At 43.3% G+C, this 18,190-nt stretch overlaps 1 protein-coding gene across 15 annotated transcripts in view; it reads right to left on the minus strand.

Moving 5' to 3' along the window:
* The window catches only part of SCAI (suppressor of cancer cell invasion), a 1,319,466-nt gene that overhangs the window by 237,820 nt on the left and 1,063,456 nt on the right, over positions 1-18,190 (minus strand). For all 15 annotated transcript variants that reach the window (XR_016307572.1, XR_016307574.1, XR_016307571.1 and 12 more), the window contains one exon: positions 12,843-13,016. Coding sequence is in view for 10 of the 15 variants with exons in the window: in XM_089658464.1 (XP_089514590.1) it covers positions 12,843-13,016 (174 nt within the window). In the remaining 5 variants the exon portion in view is untranslated. The remainder of the gene's footprint in view (positions 1-12,842; positions 13,017-18,190) is intronic.

An 18,190-nucleotide genomic window follows, 5' to 3' on the forward strand; every position in this document is an offset into this window, starting at 1 on the left:
ACAACCTGGAGACTGGGTCTTGGTCAAAAAGTTTCTGCGAAAACATACATTGGAACCCAGATATGACGGTCCTTTCCAGGTGCTCCTGTTGACTGCCACTTCAGTGAAGTTAAGGGGAAAGTCCACCTGGATACACGCCTCACATTGCAAGAAGGTTCCAGCTCCAGAGGACGAGGCCCTGTCCGTGTCACCCACACCACAATGATTGTGTTGCATATCCTTTTTTGGTGGAAATAAATGGGGGGGGGGGGGGGCAACAGGTGGCCATCACTCACAAGGGTGACTCCACCCAGTTTTGGTATAACTCATCCAACACACAAGTAGCAACATTTTTCTTCAATCATAGCCTGTGCAAGAACACACCTGTCCCCATTGCCTCCACAATATATATATGTGTTACAGATAATTATTGGGGAGCAGATTGTGGCTACTGGGGATCAGTGGGATGGAACACGAGACCGGTTTGGGGGTATAAGCCACAAAGTGCAGTAGAGCAGAAAGACCGGTATGGAAAATCTCTAATTCCCCGAATGACACTCACTTACCACCCCTAAGGTAGATAGGTGATCCACAAAAATGAACAAGCAATTCACTATAGCCATCCCCCTTACTCTGACCATAGAGAGTCCGGGAGATCAGGGAACTTACCTTCTAGGGGTGTTATACCCCAGAAGTGGCACAATCCACCATTGTGAGTTCCAACTGAAAGATATATACCTTTCAAAAGAGTGGTTGGCCCCCCTTAATCATTCTCTCCCTTCTCCCAATCCCCACGCCTCCATGCCATAATGCCATTGCACATCCTCTCAGATCCATTACTTAAGGGGCCTCCCAAACCCCCCCATGCAACCAAGCACAAACGAAGTGCCCCGCAAGGGAGTTTTGACCCCCATGTCTATATAGATGCGATAGGAGTCCCAAGGGGGGTACCCAATGAATTCAAGGCCAGAGACCAGGTGGCCGCGGGATTTGAATCCCTATTCCTCTTCATCACTGAGAACAAGAATGTAGATTGGATAAACTACATCTACTATAATCAACAACGATTTGTAAACTACACACGAGATGCCTTAAAGGGGATAGCAGAGCAGTTGGAGGCTACTTCTAACATGGTCTTTCAAAATCGTATGACACTCGATATGTTATTAGCTGAAAAAGGGGGGGTCTGTAAAATGATACCAAAGACCATGACCTGCTGTACGTATATCCCAGATAACACAGGCCCAAATGGGAAGGTGACACTGGCCATCAAGAGGTTGGAGGACCTGTCAAATGAGCTTAAGGAAAACTCAGGTATTACACATCCCTGGGATCAGTGGTTTGGATGGCTGAGGGGCTGGCAGAAAGCCCTCGCCCACGCAGGGGTGGTTATCCTGGGTATTAACATTCTAATGGCAATAGTCGCCTGCTGTGTGATCCCTTGCATTAAGAGGCTAATAGGGAAAGCTGTGAACGAGATCACCCCTACATTCCTGAACTATAACAATGTTGAACTCCCCCGTGAAGAAAGGGAATCCTATACTCCCTTACAGACCATGGCCCCTGATCATCATATTTCAGATTTATGAAAAAAAGGGAATGCTACAAATTTCCCCCCCCCTAACAGACAACTATAAGCAGGGAAAGACAGTGCCTGACTGTGGCCTTCTCAGGACGTATCGAGACTCTAGGGATGGATTAGCCACTCAGGGGCTCTATATGCGTCTTAAAAGAGTTCCAGAGGGAGGGCCACCAGGCAGTTAGGACATCAGAAGACATAGGGACAGTCAGGAATAAAATAGCCATTTTAAGGGGGGATTGTAGTGGATTGTGATTGACAGTCCACGTTTTATTAGATGATCAGTAAAATGACAATTTTATAGTCTTGCTACTGTCTGTATCTTGCTCTTTAAATTCCTTACTCTCTTAAGTAAACAATCAGATATAGGTTGACAGAACAATGATGATAATTAAGAAGGCGCCTTCATCCGGAGTCTCGCCCTTGGTGACTCATTAGGAGAAAAGTATCTTTTAATGTAAACAACCCCCATAAAAGGGAATGAGTCTCTTTGGGGACAATGATTGGAAGATATCAACACGGATGGAAGGACACGCAGAAACCCAGTGGACTTTTCACCCAATCAATGTATATGCTTTGCCTGCATCATATGCCCTATAAATGATACTGTTAGTTCCTCAATAAAACAGAATTTTAGGAAGTTGGCAAACTGCGAAGTGTCAGTGTCTTACTTCCACGTGCACGTATTCTCATATTAATTTGACTCACTGGTAGATCACGGTAAATGGTCTGTAAGACAGGGGGAGACTAAAATTGCTATGTGTAAGAGCAAAGACAGATAAAGGCAAGAGATTCACACACTGTCCCAGACTATTCTACACCTTTTTCTCAGATGTCCTCTGCCCTTCAATTCATTGACCCCTGGTGGTTATCACATTCAACTGATAAAGAGTACCACTTCTACTCACACTCTTATAATTCTTTTGCCAGATTGGACTACCTACTTTGCACCATATCCTTGTTCAATATTCGAGAGTCCACTATACATGATTTAGAAATATCAGACCACAGCCCAATCTCACTGGTTCTAGATGACTTTATTTCCCGGAATACTGTCAGGCAATGGAGATTTCCACCCTATTCTAGGACAAAATTAACCTTTTAAACGCATGCTTAACACCACTTGGTCTGAATGCAAATGCTTCTCACAGGAATAATCCTAACCTCTTTTGGGAAGCTGGTAAAGCTTTCCTGCATGGCAAAGTAATTTCCTATGTGTCTTGCTATGAGAAACATCCTGAAACAAAACCAGGCAGCTAGTGAAAGATTTTGTGCAGCCCAAACTCTCTTAAACTGACAGAATACCCCTGCTAATAGAAAACTTTGGCACAAGGCCAAGCGATTATTTGACTTTTGGGCAGATAACCAAGAACCCATTAAAATTTCTCATTTCCATAAACATGGAAATAAAGTGTTACTCCCTAGCAAGGTTATGTAAGGGGCCTCATCACCCGATGCATATTAACCCTTTAAAGGATGCTCAAGGCATTCTTTCTTCTTCTCCCAAAGACATCAATAAAATCTTGGAAACATACTATTCTGCTCTACATGTGGTCGAATCTATTGACCTGGCCAAAGCTTCTAAATTTTTTTATTCCATCCATCTGCCTAAAGTAGATTTCGAGCATTTAAAAAGATTAAATTCACCAAAATGTAATGGAATCGCTGCTGAAAAGAAGGATAATTGATCACTTAAAAACACACAACTTGCTGGATCCAAAGCAGCATGGCTTTACCAAGGGCAGATCATGTCAGAATAAATCAGACTGGATTTTCCGATTATATTACCAATGTTTTGGACCAGGGCAGTGCAGTGGACATAGCATACCTTAATTTCAGCAAGACATTTGATACAGTTTCACATAATGATTGTCAGAGGAAAAGACTAGGAAGCCTGGGCAAATGCGTCAATGCACAATATGGCCACGCCAATTCGTGCAAAGAAGTGCGCATGAGCATAGGTGGGCGACACGTAACCATGCATTCCTGTGCACGAAAACGCACCGGCACACGCAGGGTGCACTAATTGCTGACACTCAGTGGCCTTTATAAGGACAGCACCTCTGCTCAGTGATTGCTGGATTATCGTCAGCCCCTCCTGTTCCTGAGTTTACTGCTGATTTACATTACCGACCCGGCTTGATTCCTGTCTGCTGCTCTGTGTATGATCCCGGCTTGCTCCTGACCTTGATCCTGTCTCCTGCTACTCTGTGTATGACCCTGGCTTGATCCTGTCTGCTGCTACTCTGTGTATGACCCTGGCTTGATCCTGACCTTGCTCCTGTCTGCTGCTACTCTGTGTATGACCCTGGCTTGATCCTGACGTTGCTCTTGTCTGCTGTTCCATATTGATTCTGGCTCTGGATACTGACTACTCTACCCATCCTCCAGGATCCACGTGTTCTCTGGAGAAACTCATCCTGCAACTGGAGCACCCACGGGTTCCATCTCATCAGGCATTTCCAAACAGCAACACCACTGGCAACCCGTGCTTTTTTGGGCACTGCACCTCCTGTTTCCACCTCCAGGGGCGCACTGCACTTAGCCATAAGGGGAGCCATCTCTCTATTGCAGCCTCAGGTCAGGTACGTGACAGCATAATCCAGCCATAATGTCAGAGGCTGAGAGAGGTGTCTCCCCGATAGAGGCTCTGTGCCAGCAGGTTGCCACCTTCACGCAAGTGGTCAAGAACGTACAAGAAGGCTTTTTCCAAATAGAAGATCTCCTGCAGAATCTTGCCACTCCTTCAGCTCCTGCTGACCAAAACCCACCCAGGGCACCCTCTGCATCCTCCGCTTCTGTTCAAGAAGGCCCTGTAGTCACTCCCACAATAATGCTACCTCCAACAGAGCCAAGAGTACCAGTCCCGGAACGCTTTTCTGGAGATCATTGAACGTTCAGGGCGTTTAAAAACGCATGTCTGTTATATTTGGCACTTCAACCCAGAACTTTTTCTTTAGAGTCTGTGAAGGTGGGGTTCATCATCTCGCTACTTACTGATGAACCTCAGTCCTGGGCACATCACCTCCTGATGCAAAAGAGCCCAGTTCTGAACAATGTTACTACCTTTTCTGACACCATGTCCCAACTATATGACGATCCCCAACACATTGCCACAGCAGAAGCTGCCCTTCACTCCCTCCAACAAGGTCACCGTTCCGTGAAAGATTATACGGTTGAATTCCATAAATGGTCAGCAGACACAGGCTGGAATGAAGCCACCCTCAGATACCAGTATCGGCTTGGCCTCTCTGAAGGACTCAAAGACAAATTATCCAGAGTCGAGGCTCCTACCTCCCTTGAAGGCCTCATCCAGTTGGCCATCCAGCTAGACCGTCGCCTGCGGGAACAGCGATTGGAAAGATCTAATTCCTATCGTCCATCCTAGATGCTACTCAAGGTGCCTTCCTTCTCTGCTCCTCTGCCCACTGTGCCACCTGCTCCTGTTGCTGAAACTGAACCAATGCAGATTGGCCTAGTTCCTCAGGTACGTGACAATGACCTAATATAAAAGTTGTACAAGCTAGGACTTAGCCCTTGGGTGGTTCAGTGGATATGCAGCTGGCTTATAGATAGATACCAGAGTATGGTTTTAAATGGGGTTCACTTGGAACAAAGACCAGTCACTAGTGGTGTACCAGAATGCTCTGTACTAGGTCCTTGTCAGGGCTCCGGGAATGACCAGAGGTGTGTGGACCGACACAGGGAAACACAGTCTTCAGGTATAGCGTGTAAACAAGATAATTTATTAAGGACAACACAAACAAACGCAGTGCAACAAACCAAACCCAAAACTAACACAAATACATACAACAAGGTGAAACAAACCCAAACCTAAACTGATATATATATGGAGCACAACGTAGTCAAGCGGGCCGGGTCGGTAGGTAACGGGCTAACAGGGTACCAGGAGCGAGCGGAAGAGTGGTCAGGAATAGCCGAGGTCAGGACAGGCGGAGTTTGTTCAGAGTCAGGATCAAAGCAAGATCAGGCAGGAAGCAGACAGGATGCAGGTACAGGGGCTCATGGGAAAAATACACCAAGGCACTGATCACAGGCCTGGTCCTGCTTAAATACACCTCCTGCAATCAGCCTCAGGTGATGGCCTGATTGCAGGAGTGAGATTCTGGCTGCTGAGAGCACCCGCTGGCCAGCCTTGGTACTGCAGCCCACAAGGCAGGTGAGTCCCACCACCATTGGCGAGTCCATTCCTGACAGTCCTGTTCTATTTAATCTATATGCAAGTGATATAACTAAAGGTTTGTTGGGTAAGGTATGTCTTTTTGCTGATGACACAAAGGTGTGTAATAGGGTTGATATCCCTGGAGGTGTCCAACATGGAACATGATTTGTCATTGCTGGAAGATTGGTCAAAAAAGTGGAAATTGCATTTCAATGTTTCTAAATGTAAAAAAATGCACCAGCATCGGGGGTACAGTTTTGGCCAGCACTTCAGAAGAAAAAGACATGGGGGTACTTATTTCAGATGATTGCTAAATGAGCAAACAGTGTGGCTAAGCAGTGGGGAAAGTGAATAGAATTCAAGGATGCATCACTAGAGGGGCCACCAGCAGGAGGAAAGAGGTCCTGATTCCCCTATATAGAACTTTAGTTAGACCTCATTTAGAATACGGTGTCCAGTTCTGGAGACCTCTCTTACAAAAAGATATTGATAAGATAGAACAAGTCCAGAGACAGTAACAAATATGGTAAAAGGTTTATTTACTGGAATATTCTTGTAAAAAACAGTATGTGGGCAGAACCACAAGAAGAGTGAGGGATAGGCTCAGGGAGCATTACTATAATATCAAGAAGCGCTATAAAGAGCACTAGCTCTCTAAACATTTCCGAGACCATCACGGTAGAGATCCCACTCATCTCAAATTTACTGGTATTGATCTCATTAAGCTGCAATGCAGGGGGGGACATAAAAGGAGAGCTGTTTCCCAATTAGAAACAAAATGGATTATAGAACTAAAATCTCTGTCACCATATGGCCTTAACATAGATTTAGACAATAACTGCTTCATTGACAATAGCTGATCTGTATTATTTTTATTTTTTTCTCTTTAATGTATTCTCAGTGTTAGATCTATTTTTATTCTAAAGATTTTTTGACTTTGCATTCCATCACCTTGCCATATCATATTATATGTGTCCATGCATCTTGCACTTTATTTATTCATGTGCAAGTATTGCACTCATTCACTTTCTAACGATTGTCCAATTGCATATATTAGCGTTATTTTATCCATGATTATTTTAATATTTTAAATATATTTTTATTTTTTTGATCCTTGTATTACTTTGACATAGTTGGATTTTATTACAAATTTTTATTATAATATCCATATATTACTTTTTATACAGATATTTATGTAATTATTTATGTATTATTTTCCTAAATGTTTAATGTGACATATGTATTTTTTATTATATTGCCAATTTTACCTTCTATAACCACTTTTTAATATTGATTCTTTAATATATCTATATCTTAATCTTTGCTGGTATCTGTAGTTCCTCAGTGGACTTCCATCACTTCTAATTATACTCTGGTCTACAGGAAAATGAAGACCGTTCTATATATATATATATATATATATATATATATATATATATATATATATATATATATATATATATCTCCACATCTTTCACAGAATATTGCTGGTCTCCATTAAAATGGCATCTATCGCTGACATTTTTTTATTATCATCAATTATCCCCATAGGGGTTTTTCCCCTAATAAATTATACCATTCCATTCGTATTCCCCCGTTTTAATTAACTATGGTAGTGAATTGGCAATCTTATGTTCCATTTCTATGTTAAATATGTAATGTCTCCGGGTATGAGGTGACGCACAGTCACCGATCCCATCTTCCGCTCGTGCATGTGCACAACTAAGATGTGACGCGCACTCACGCATACGCGCGCCTCTCGGTATGACGCGCGCCCACGCTTGCGCATGTGCGATTGGGTATTTAAGTTCCGACGTCCTCCGGGTGGGCTTACCCCTTTGACGTGCTTGTGCACGAAACATGTCCGAAACGCGTCAATGAAGAGCCCACCGGAGTGACGTCACACCGCGAATGGCCACGAAGGAGGCCGGCGGCCATATTTGTTCATCTTTACAATATCACATGGGAGTTCATTTCATATACCTGGATTTTATACCTACCTAATAAACATACTACACTATTGGCACCTATTTGTTCTTTGGTTTGGTTACTACGAGCCTTACAAGGTGGTACCATTTCTGCATCTGGAGTACCGTGTATGCTGTGATCTTAAAGCAGTTTCTGATGGGTATGTGAGCAGAGTATGACCCCTGTGTGAGCAGTATCATCCCATGTGTCCACATTGAGCTTGATGACCCCGCAGCCCTAGACCAGACCTAGATGACCCTATAATGGATACATCTCTTTTGCGCACTTATTATGCGCTTCTGGTAAGTGCATAGTATTACTGGTTTCCCGTCACTTGAAGTTACCAGCACTGAGCACAGATCACTTTATCATCTGGAACTACGTTACTTATTGATTGTATGAACTATCCACACTTGTCACCCATATTGTTGCTTTTGTTATATTGAAGTGTCATATGACGCAGCTATCACTTCACAATATATGCACCTCAGCAGCGCCCACTTTATATTTAAATTCATTACTTTCATTTTGCATTACATGTTATATTTAGCGCTGCATAATACTATATATACAGGTTGATGTACATATCCTGGCTTGTCATTATCCTGTAACCTAAAGGAAGGCATTCCACCCCCAGGCTGTACCTCGGACCTTTATATCATACAATGCACTATGTATATGCGCATCTGGTGAGTGCGCATTTTATCTGTTTATCAGCACACCCACCTGAGTATTTCAAGCATACTGGGAATAAGCATTGTCACCTGGTGATTACTTTGAAGAATTTTATTGACATTTTATGACATAAACGCATCTTTAGTGTTGGTGCCTATATAAACTTTGGGTCTCTGGAACAGGACTTAACAGGACTTTGCAGGAACACCTCTGGGGGGGATGCCCTGGGCAGGCTGAATTTACCTCACATTTATCTCCTTATCCTTTAATCCAGGCTACACTGACGGAGAAGAAAGTTTGTACACACAAACTTTCTTCTTTGGACAGCTTCCCATCTCCGATGACACAGATCATAGCTTACCCGTCCTTTGCCCTGGGTTTGACGGACTCCGCATTCTTTCATCATGCCCACCAGAAACTTTTGCATGCATCCTTTTTCCTTCGACCCGCTTTGTGGGCACTGGCTGTTACCGTCTTTGCACACTCGGGTCCCAAAATATTAAACAGCTGGCTAGCCTTTCAATTAACAAATTTCTTAAGCACCCTCCCAAAACAAATGTTTCAGAGGCCGCTTACCATGTTTCAGGAACTTTGCCTGGGAGAGGAGCCGATCCAAAAATCATCAATCTCTTATCAATACCTTTTATCCTTGCATGCTAGATCAGACCCACCGTTCCTGATAAAGTGGGAATCGGACTTGCAGACCACTTTCTCTGATCAGCAAAAAGAACAGATCCCTTCTTCGCACAGAAATCTTCGTTGTGCAGCAAATATCAGGAAACAACCTATAAAATTGTCACTAGGTGGTACAGGACCTCTTTGACTCTATATATTTAAACTATAAAATATTTCTTTGGGAAACTGATTTCACACTACGTGTGAAAAAATATGCCCAAGTGAGCATTACATCTCCAGCATTGATCCAGCATCCAGCATTGTTCCAGCATCATCCAGCTGGAGATGTAATGCTCACTTGGGCCTATTTTTTCACACGTAGTGTCCGGCATTAAGTCCATACTGGCAACAAGTCCTGCATTTCATACACAGATTTACTGACATTTCCCTATGAGAAGACACAGCAGCAGTTCTACTAAATTTGACCCCCCTCTCTAAGAAAAAATATCACAAATCTCTAAACTTTTTCTATTAAACGCGTCAAGAGCCTGCATTCCATCTATGTGGAAACAACAACCCCCCCCACTCTCAATGGTTCACCAGAGTGAACGATGTAGAGAGCATGGAACAACTGACCTCTGTTCTTCCAGGAAAGTCAGAGGAACACTGGAAAGGTGGTTCTATTGGGACCAGTTTTGCTTCTCCGATGAATATGCTCAGTACATGTAAATCCTTAACCCCCTGAAATCACATCGGTGGGTTGCCCTACTTTTGTGCTATATATAACCTCTACTACTATCTCCCTCTGTCCTCATCAGCTCTCTTCCCATCCCAGCTCTACTCCACCCCCCCCCCAGTTCTCCCTCCTACTTGCTACTTGTTGTTTGCTTTCTCTTCCCAATTTAAACTAAAAATTCCTTTTTGCACACTCCCTTGGCCAGTAGACATTAAATGGTATGTTAGTCTTTGATCTCAGGGACTCCATCTCCGAGTATTGCATTCTTACCATGCCCAGCGATGGGCTCTTTCCAAAAATGTCCTTCCTTTTAGTCATGCCTTTCATAATACTGTGTTCATACGAATTTTGTAAATCAGGTCTGACAAGGGTGAACCTAATGAACTTTTTCTTTGTGTTTTATTTGGAACTTAACTTGCCTAGATTTGCAAGCTGTTTGATGTTGCTATTTATTTGTACTTACCTGTGCATTCATAAATAAAGATTTAAAAAAAAAAAGAGGAGTATTGGACCTATAAGAGATGGTTTGACAGCCAAGATCAGGTGTAAGGCAGGACCAGTCAACAGAACACAGCTCTGAAGAAAGCCTCCAGCCATTTAATAATCATACTGTATAAGTTATCGGTTTGGTTCCTAAATCGCTTAGGGGGATAACACTTGTTACAGAAATAACAGGAAATGTAGGTGCAAAGAAAAGATTTTTGCATCCTTAAGAGTCTTATAAGGCCCAAAGCCAAAAACGGCATTAGTAAAAATGACTGGATCATCCTCAAGCTTCAAATAGAGTGTCCTGTATTAATATAAGCCAAAATTGTCTCCCTTTAGCTTGAGAGTAATAGCAGAAGGCTGTGACTCCTTAGGGAAAAGCTCATTCTTCACAGACTTAAGAAACTCAGAATCAGAAAAGGTCTCTGTGACCAATGGCTCAGGTGACTAAGGCATGCAGGTAAATAAGATATACAGTTGTGCTCAAAAGTTTGCATACCCTGGCAGAAAAAGTGAAATTTTGGCATTGATATTGAAAATATCAATGATAATGCTCTTTTATTGAAGGATGATGATCACATAAAGCCATTTATTATCAAATAGTTGTTTGGCTCCATTTTAAAGCATAATAACAGAAATCACCCAAATGGCCACGATCAAAAGTTCACATACACTGGAATGTTTGGCCTTGGTACAGACACACAAGGTGACACACACGGGTTAAAATGCCAATCAGAGGTTAATGTCCCACATCTGTCGCTTTTTAAAATTGCAATTAGTGTCAGTGTATAAATAGTCAATGAGTTTGTTAGCTCTTACGTGGAAGCACTGACTAGGCTAGATACTGAGCCATGGGGATCAAAAGTCCTGCGTAACAAGGTAATAGAACTTTATGGAAAGGGAAATAAAAAGATGTCCAAAGCCTGAATATGCCAATAAGTACTGTTAAATCACCTATTAAGAAGTGGAAACCAGAAGCCAAGCTACAGATGTCACCACTACGAGGGGGGAGCACTACAAGCAGTTCCTGACCTGTTAGTGGAGAGAATGCTGGGGGAGCTTGGTACAACTGGACTGTCCTCCACAGGTCTACAATCAGAAAAGTTGCAGCCGCAGTTTTGTATGCAACACACAGGCTTAAGGTGACAGATAGAGCCTCAAGTACTCACAAAACCTGGGCAGCTGGTAGCAGGGGACAAACACTCCATAGGCAGACAGCAAGAACAGAATAAGGAAAGAAGCAGGAGCAAAAGCAGGGAAATGCTTCCCCCTATGCTGTTTGGCGGTAAGGAAAGTGCAGAGTGCATGTGTGATGCTCTATCCAGTGGACTGACATCGGTGCTCTGCTCTAACCCCTTCCACAGCAAAGCTGGTGGGAAACAATGGCACCCAGTGTCTAATAAAAGTAAGGGAGATCCTACTGCCAGCCCAAATTGCCTTGTCATTAACTGAGTCTGCAAAGACAGGGCAAAAACATGGAAAACACCAGTGGCTATGGACCTGGAAAGTGACTGCTGCTAACTTAACCAGAATTAGTATAGACAGCCCCCACGTAGAGCCCAGAGTTCAAGGATCACTTACAGACCCTACCCACAACCCAGTGGGTTCTAGATAAAGTATGGTCCAAAAGCCAGGCTGAGGACATCCCTGCCAGAGAGCTGCGAGTCAGTGGGAAAAACCAGCAACTGTATGGAAAAGTCTTGACTGAAGAAGAAAAAAAATTTGCTAGAAAAATCAAAGGCTGGTCAAACAGCAAATCAAAAAAAAAATCAAACAGCAGAACTGAAAAAAAAACACATCCATCCTGTTAGGACACTAGCAAAAAGCTGGGATATGTTGGTAGTAGGAGGCATTATACCTTGAGCGGACATACAGATTTCTTTTGTTTTCAAGTGCCCCGCCCTCCTGTAGGTGGTTGTATAAAAAAAAAACATTTTAAGCAGAACTCCAGGCAAAAACTTGTTGCTGATTACCTACCTTCACTGAGTATGTCATTCATCTTCTGGTTGATTCAGTAGTAACTCTGAAATAGCCCATCAATTTTCAAATCAAACCATTAATTCTCATTGGTTTCCTGTTTGTAAGACCAGTGGCTGCTATGCCTCCTATTTCCCCAGCCACTGGTCTTGGCACATTCCTTCTGTAGTTCCTTCTCCAGGAACCATTGATGTACAGTAATTCAACCCCACTTGCAATGGTGGGCAGACTCAGACACATTCAATATGTACTGGCCTAGTGTACCTGCCCACATTTACTACAATTCCCTGTGGTTGATGGGAAGTATAGTTTCCTTTTACTGCAGAGAAAGAGGAGAGGATATGATGTAATCCCTTCTGTTACACCTCCTCCTTGTCAGAGCAGAGGCTGTTAAATTTTGAATTATAAAGATGAGGTCATGAAAATTCAATTAGACTTTTCTCCTAAATAAGAATTTTCAAAATTGTATTAACGGTTTAGTGTTTTGTGGAGGGCGTTGTACTAATGGAGGATTCTTTTGCATATCCCAAAGTTATTCTTTAAGACTTGCCTTGCTTCTCAATGAATGATTAAGAAAACATTTCTGCCTCAATTAATAGTTATAAAATCAGAGACCATACACGGTATACTATCCCATTTCTCACCTATGGATCGAGAGTGTGTCAGAAGCTGAGCAATATCCCTGTTGATTTTTCGTAGGTGCTCCTGGCATTTGTCCCAAAGACCTTTGCGCATACTGGAAAGTCCAGAGATGAACAGGAATGCCATAAGTGGGTTATTTAAAAACAGGGTAAAAAGACTCCCACGTTCAGAGAGATCTGCAAGGGAAAGGGAAACAAAGAACAATTTGTTATACTAAGCTATAATAAAAAGAAAAATATAGAGCAATAAAAGCCCTTTAACACTTCTCTATTCCTGTTTGTTGTTTTTAACATTTATTGTGTCCCCTTAATGCACAAAATGGATTAAAAAATGTGCACCACAATGAGTAGCGTGTTGTCATGCATTTTGATATGCTTCAATACATGTGCACCAGCGCTTCATTGCCTCAGTATGTTGGAGTGCTTTATTATGTTGTACAGTACTGTCAAACAGGCAGAAGCAGTACTGTAGTATTATAGCATTACAGGCATGCAGTGCCATTTCTGCCTGTGACAGCGGTTGTTCAGAGCTAAGAGAAGGCTCCTCCTCGGTTCTAGTCACATGACAGAGCCGAGGGGAGAACTTGCCTCACTCTGAACTACCTGCATCTGTTAATCAGATTTGCATTAAAGGGGGTCTTGTATTTCAGCTTATGCGTTTTTAGATCTTTCTATAATTTGGAGGTCATAATATCTGGTGAATGTGATTCCATAAGGTGCTGGCACATGTGGTGATATGAAAGCGTGGCTTGTTTTAGTTTAGATTTAGCAAAATAGTGATCATATCCTGTTCTCAAAACTGAGCCTAATGGTAGGAAAATTGCATCTAGTTACTTGTCCATAGGAATCAATGAGAAAGGTTGGGACCTCCAAGCCTGAGAAGGGACTATTTTAAGATAAATAGTAGAGCACCAATTAAGCCAAAATAGTATCAAATAGAAAGTATTTTGTTTTCTTTGACATACACAGAAAATAAAGCCAAAACTCTATTGGACTATAAATATTAATGAAACAATCCTCCTTTGCACCTTCAAGTCAAAAGTGGTTTTATATGACAATATAATAAGATAAAGGAGGGCATCTGGAACACAGTAAAAACAAATACAGTACCACAATTCAGTCGCAACATTCCAAAAATCCCTCCACATTTAATCATAAAGCCATATGCATTCATACTCTAGATCAGGGATTCTCTACCTTTTATTACAGCTTATTATTACAGGTACTGTATATAGTGCTGTTAATTTACACAGTGCTTTACATATGTATATTGTACATTCACATCAGTCCCTAACCCTCAAGGGGTGTACAATCTAAGGTCCCTAACTTACATTCATATATGCACATACCAGGGACAATTTTAGACAGGAGCCAATTAACCCACCAGCATGTCTTTGGAGTGTGGGAGGAAACCAGATCACCCCCAGGAAACCCATGCAGGCACAGGGAGAACATGAAAACTCCAGGCAGGTGGTGCCATGGCTGGGATTCAAACCAACAACCCTAGTACGGTCAGGCGGAAGTGCTAACCATTTAGCCACTGTGCTGCCTAGATATAGATATAACAAAAATTAAACAGCAGAAAATAATAGAATAAAAATAATTTTAAAAAATCTTAAATGTGAAACAAACTTACTTTTGTCTGCAGATGCTCAATTCTGGGTCAAACGTGTGATAAGCAGATGGGGAGTTGCTTTCCTCCACACGCACAGTAGCGCAGGGAAGTTGCTATTGTAACATGCCTTTTCCCCTTGATCCCCACTAACCCTCCCCTCATACATCCTAGGTGATATCACATACAGGAGCCATGGACAGAAAGAAATGGAAAATTGATAAGGAACAGTGCAGTAATAGTATGCTTCCCTTCACCGTTCTGCAAATCGGTAACACAGGGTTTCTCAAATGGGGTTCCGCTGCGAATCAATATTGTGGCAGATGTATATCCACACAATGTTGTCTTCAATATGCACTAACAACGCACTTTGATACCCAATGCCTCCTTTGTAGTTGCAGCTCTTGTGAACTCAGAGGGAGGACTGCATAGAACAGGAATACATGGCTAGATCAGGAGGTACCATCCATGTATGGCAGCAGTGAATGCAAAATGTGGAGGAGGGAAGCAGAGAGTGAGAACAATGAATGTAGTAGGAGGTGACATCCAGTGTATGGCAGCACTGGATGCTGAAGAAGGGGAGCAGAGAGTAGGGACACATGAGACCGAATGTAGCAGGTGGTGAGATAACAACAGCTTTACGTGCAGTTATTGCATAACATAAAGCTGTTTTTAATCTCACCTCCTGCTATATTCAGTCTCATCCAGCTGTGTGCTTTTTGCAGTCTGCATCACCACTACCATACACAGGATATCACTTCCTGCTTCAGCTATGTACTCCCTCTCTCTGTTCAACCCCCAATTTGTATTCACTACTGCTTTACACATACAGTGCTCCAGCTCTCTGCCCCTGCCTCTCCCCATCCGCTGCATACTACATCACACAGCTGCCATACACTCAATAGGGGGATCTCATCTCCTGATCCAGCAATGGTCTCCAGCTCTCTGCGTCTCAATTTAGCGCTGCCTTAGAAGTCCCTTCCTCCTTCAGCTCCCGCTCTCTGTACTCGTCTCAGCACCACCCTCAGAGTTAACAAGGAGCTGGAACTACAGAGGAGGCATCGGGTATCAATGTGCGCTGACAGTACTGACTTTCAGCACGCATTGAAAACACTGGAAACAACATTGTACAATATTCATCCACCATAATGTTGATTTGCAACGGAACCCCGGTTGAGAAACATTGCTCTAGGACTATAACAAAATGCTTATTTAAAACACATTTATTACATACAAGCCTTCAAACATGCCATATAACAACACATTCTTCTTGAGAGTGTTACATGTTTTATAAATGTCACTTACGTGGGACGACTGAAAAGTTCTTGGCCTACCCATGAAGCATTTGTCTTGGCTCAATTTTATTTTTGCTACTCATAGTACATATCTTTGCAAGGTTCTGTCAAGGTCCTACCTTTCCTCAGACCTTTTGCTGCTCCATGTGCTGGCATCCATCTTAGATGTCTGCAAAGCATTGTGGGATCCTTTATGCTTTCAGCCCTCTGCGGCTCCTCCCCCAGGAGGTAGCGGCTTATCACTATAAGTCTGCTGTTTGTGGCTGTCCGTTGCATTCGTGTCCTGTCTGTTGCACAACAGCAAGCTCCTGTTTAGCTACTCATTGCTTTCCTGGATACCGACTCGGCTTTGGCTAAGACTCCTCCTGGCTTCTAACCCCGGCTCTGGCGACCATTCTTCCTGGCTCCTGATCCTGGCTCTGGAGACGATTCTTCCTGGCTCCTGATCCCGGCTCTGGCAACGATTCTTCCTGGCTCTTGACCCCAGCTTCGGCTATGATTTCTGCTGTTGGACTTGCATAGACTCTTGTCTTATTTTTATATTAATAAACCTACCTTTAATTGCACCTCCTTGTGTGTCTGGCTCCTCGCTCCCTGACAGGTTCCATACCAAATTTCTCACAAATAGCTTTTTTTTTTGTTTCAGTTATTGAAGACTTCACGCAGAAGGTCATCATTGTCTGAAAGATGGAGAAAGTGAGCAAATGTGCTGTTATCCAATACCTGCTGAAAAAGGGAATGAGTGGACAGGACATCCACAAGGACATGATGGAAACATTAGGGGAGGATGCTCCTTCCTATTCCACCATTAAAAAGTGGGTGGCGGAATTCAAGAGGGGGAACCCCTCTGTCCAAGATGCCCCTTACAGTGGAAGGCCACCAACTGCCTGTACGGAGGACAACAATCTCAGCAATCCAGGATCTCGTAATGGCAGACAGTCATGTCACAGAACATTTAATCGCAGAGAAAATGAGCTTATCCCAGGAACGTGTTGGACACATTTTAACAGTAGTGCTGGGCATGCACAAGGTGTCAAGTCGGTGGGACCCAAAAATGTTGACTGTTGAAAACAAACGTGACAGACACGTCAAGTCTGACGCAAACTTGACCCTCCTTGAGGCAGATTCACCGCTTTCAGCCAGAGTCCAAGGTACAAGCAAAACAGTGGAAACACCCCTCCTTCCCCAGCCCTAAAAAGTTCAAGTCAGTCCCATCAGCTGGCAAGGTTAGGGTCTCTGTTTTTTGGGATGCAAAGGGTGTAAACTTGGCTGAGTACCTCAAAAAGGGTAAAACTGTGAACGGTGCGTATTATGCTGCTCAAATGAAGCATTTGTGGGAGGCCATCAAGGCAAAACGCCACGGAATGTTGAAGAAGCGTGTCCTTTTCCACCAAGACAATGCACCAGAGCACAAGTCCACCACTGCAATGTCGGCCATCGAGTCCTGTGGCTTCGAACTGCTTCCACACCCTCCCTACTCGCCAGATTTGGCTCCCTCGGACTTTCATGTGTTCTCTAAGCTCAAGCAACATCTAGTGGGAACCCACTTTCCATCAGATGATGATATCATGGCTGTGGTGGAGAGGTTTTTTGACATGCAGGATGAAACGCTCTACAAGGAAGGAATAATGGGTCTGCAGCAACGGTGACAAAAGTGTGTGGCGCTTGTCATGGAAATTTTCTATTACAGGTTGAACTTTAAATGTGTCATATATTCGTGTTATTCATATGTCTCTCGTGTGGCTTAATTAAAGCTCTGAAGGCTGCAATTAGGCCATGCGCTTTTACAATGTATATATTATAGTACTCAGCTCGGTAATGGATGAGATGGCAGATCTGTGCTTACAGACTGGCGTGTATGCCACCACGGCATTCGATGCGAATGCCACCGGCGGTAGGCCGCGGGCCTGTATCCACATAGCAGCAGCAGCATAGTACCACATGGACTTCGCATGGCCAGGTGCCGGGCAGTGCGAACTCCGCATGTAGGCTCATGCATATCTCTACAAGCCGCTACCTGAACTGTATCTGGATGGATATCTTTTAATAAAGATCGTATCGGGCCCATTCAGATACAGAGTGGCACTGTTTAATCTAGGGGATGCTTGTACAGACAATGAACATACTGCTAGGAGCTGATAGCATGTAAATGATGGGAAACTTGCTCTCCAAAGAGAGCTTACGGGGGGGGGGGAGAACTGGTTTAACTGGTTTTCAGTATAGGTAAGAGGGAACGTTACACTCCATACACGAGAATGTCCATCCTGCTTGGACACTCCCTATACATTGTTCTGTGGGAGGGGATTGACCTGACCCCCGTGCGGGGGGGGGCGTGTGTTTTTGTAAGATAATAAAACAGGAGTCTGGGGTTAGAGCCAGACAGAGTGGATTCAAACTCCAACCTGGGAGTATCGTCTGATGATTCCTGGATCACGGGAGCTCCA

Source organism: Staurois parvus, unplaced genomic scaffold (assembly GCF_062004578.1).
Source record: "Staurois parvus isolate SC_StPar_1 unplaced genomic scaffold, SC_StPar_1.0 ptg001072l, whole genome shotgun sequence".
Taxonomy (NCBI): Eukaryota; Metazoa; Chordata; class Amphibia; order Anura; family Ranidae; genus Staurois; species Staurois parvus.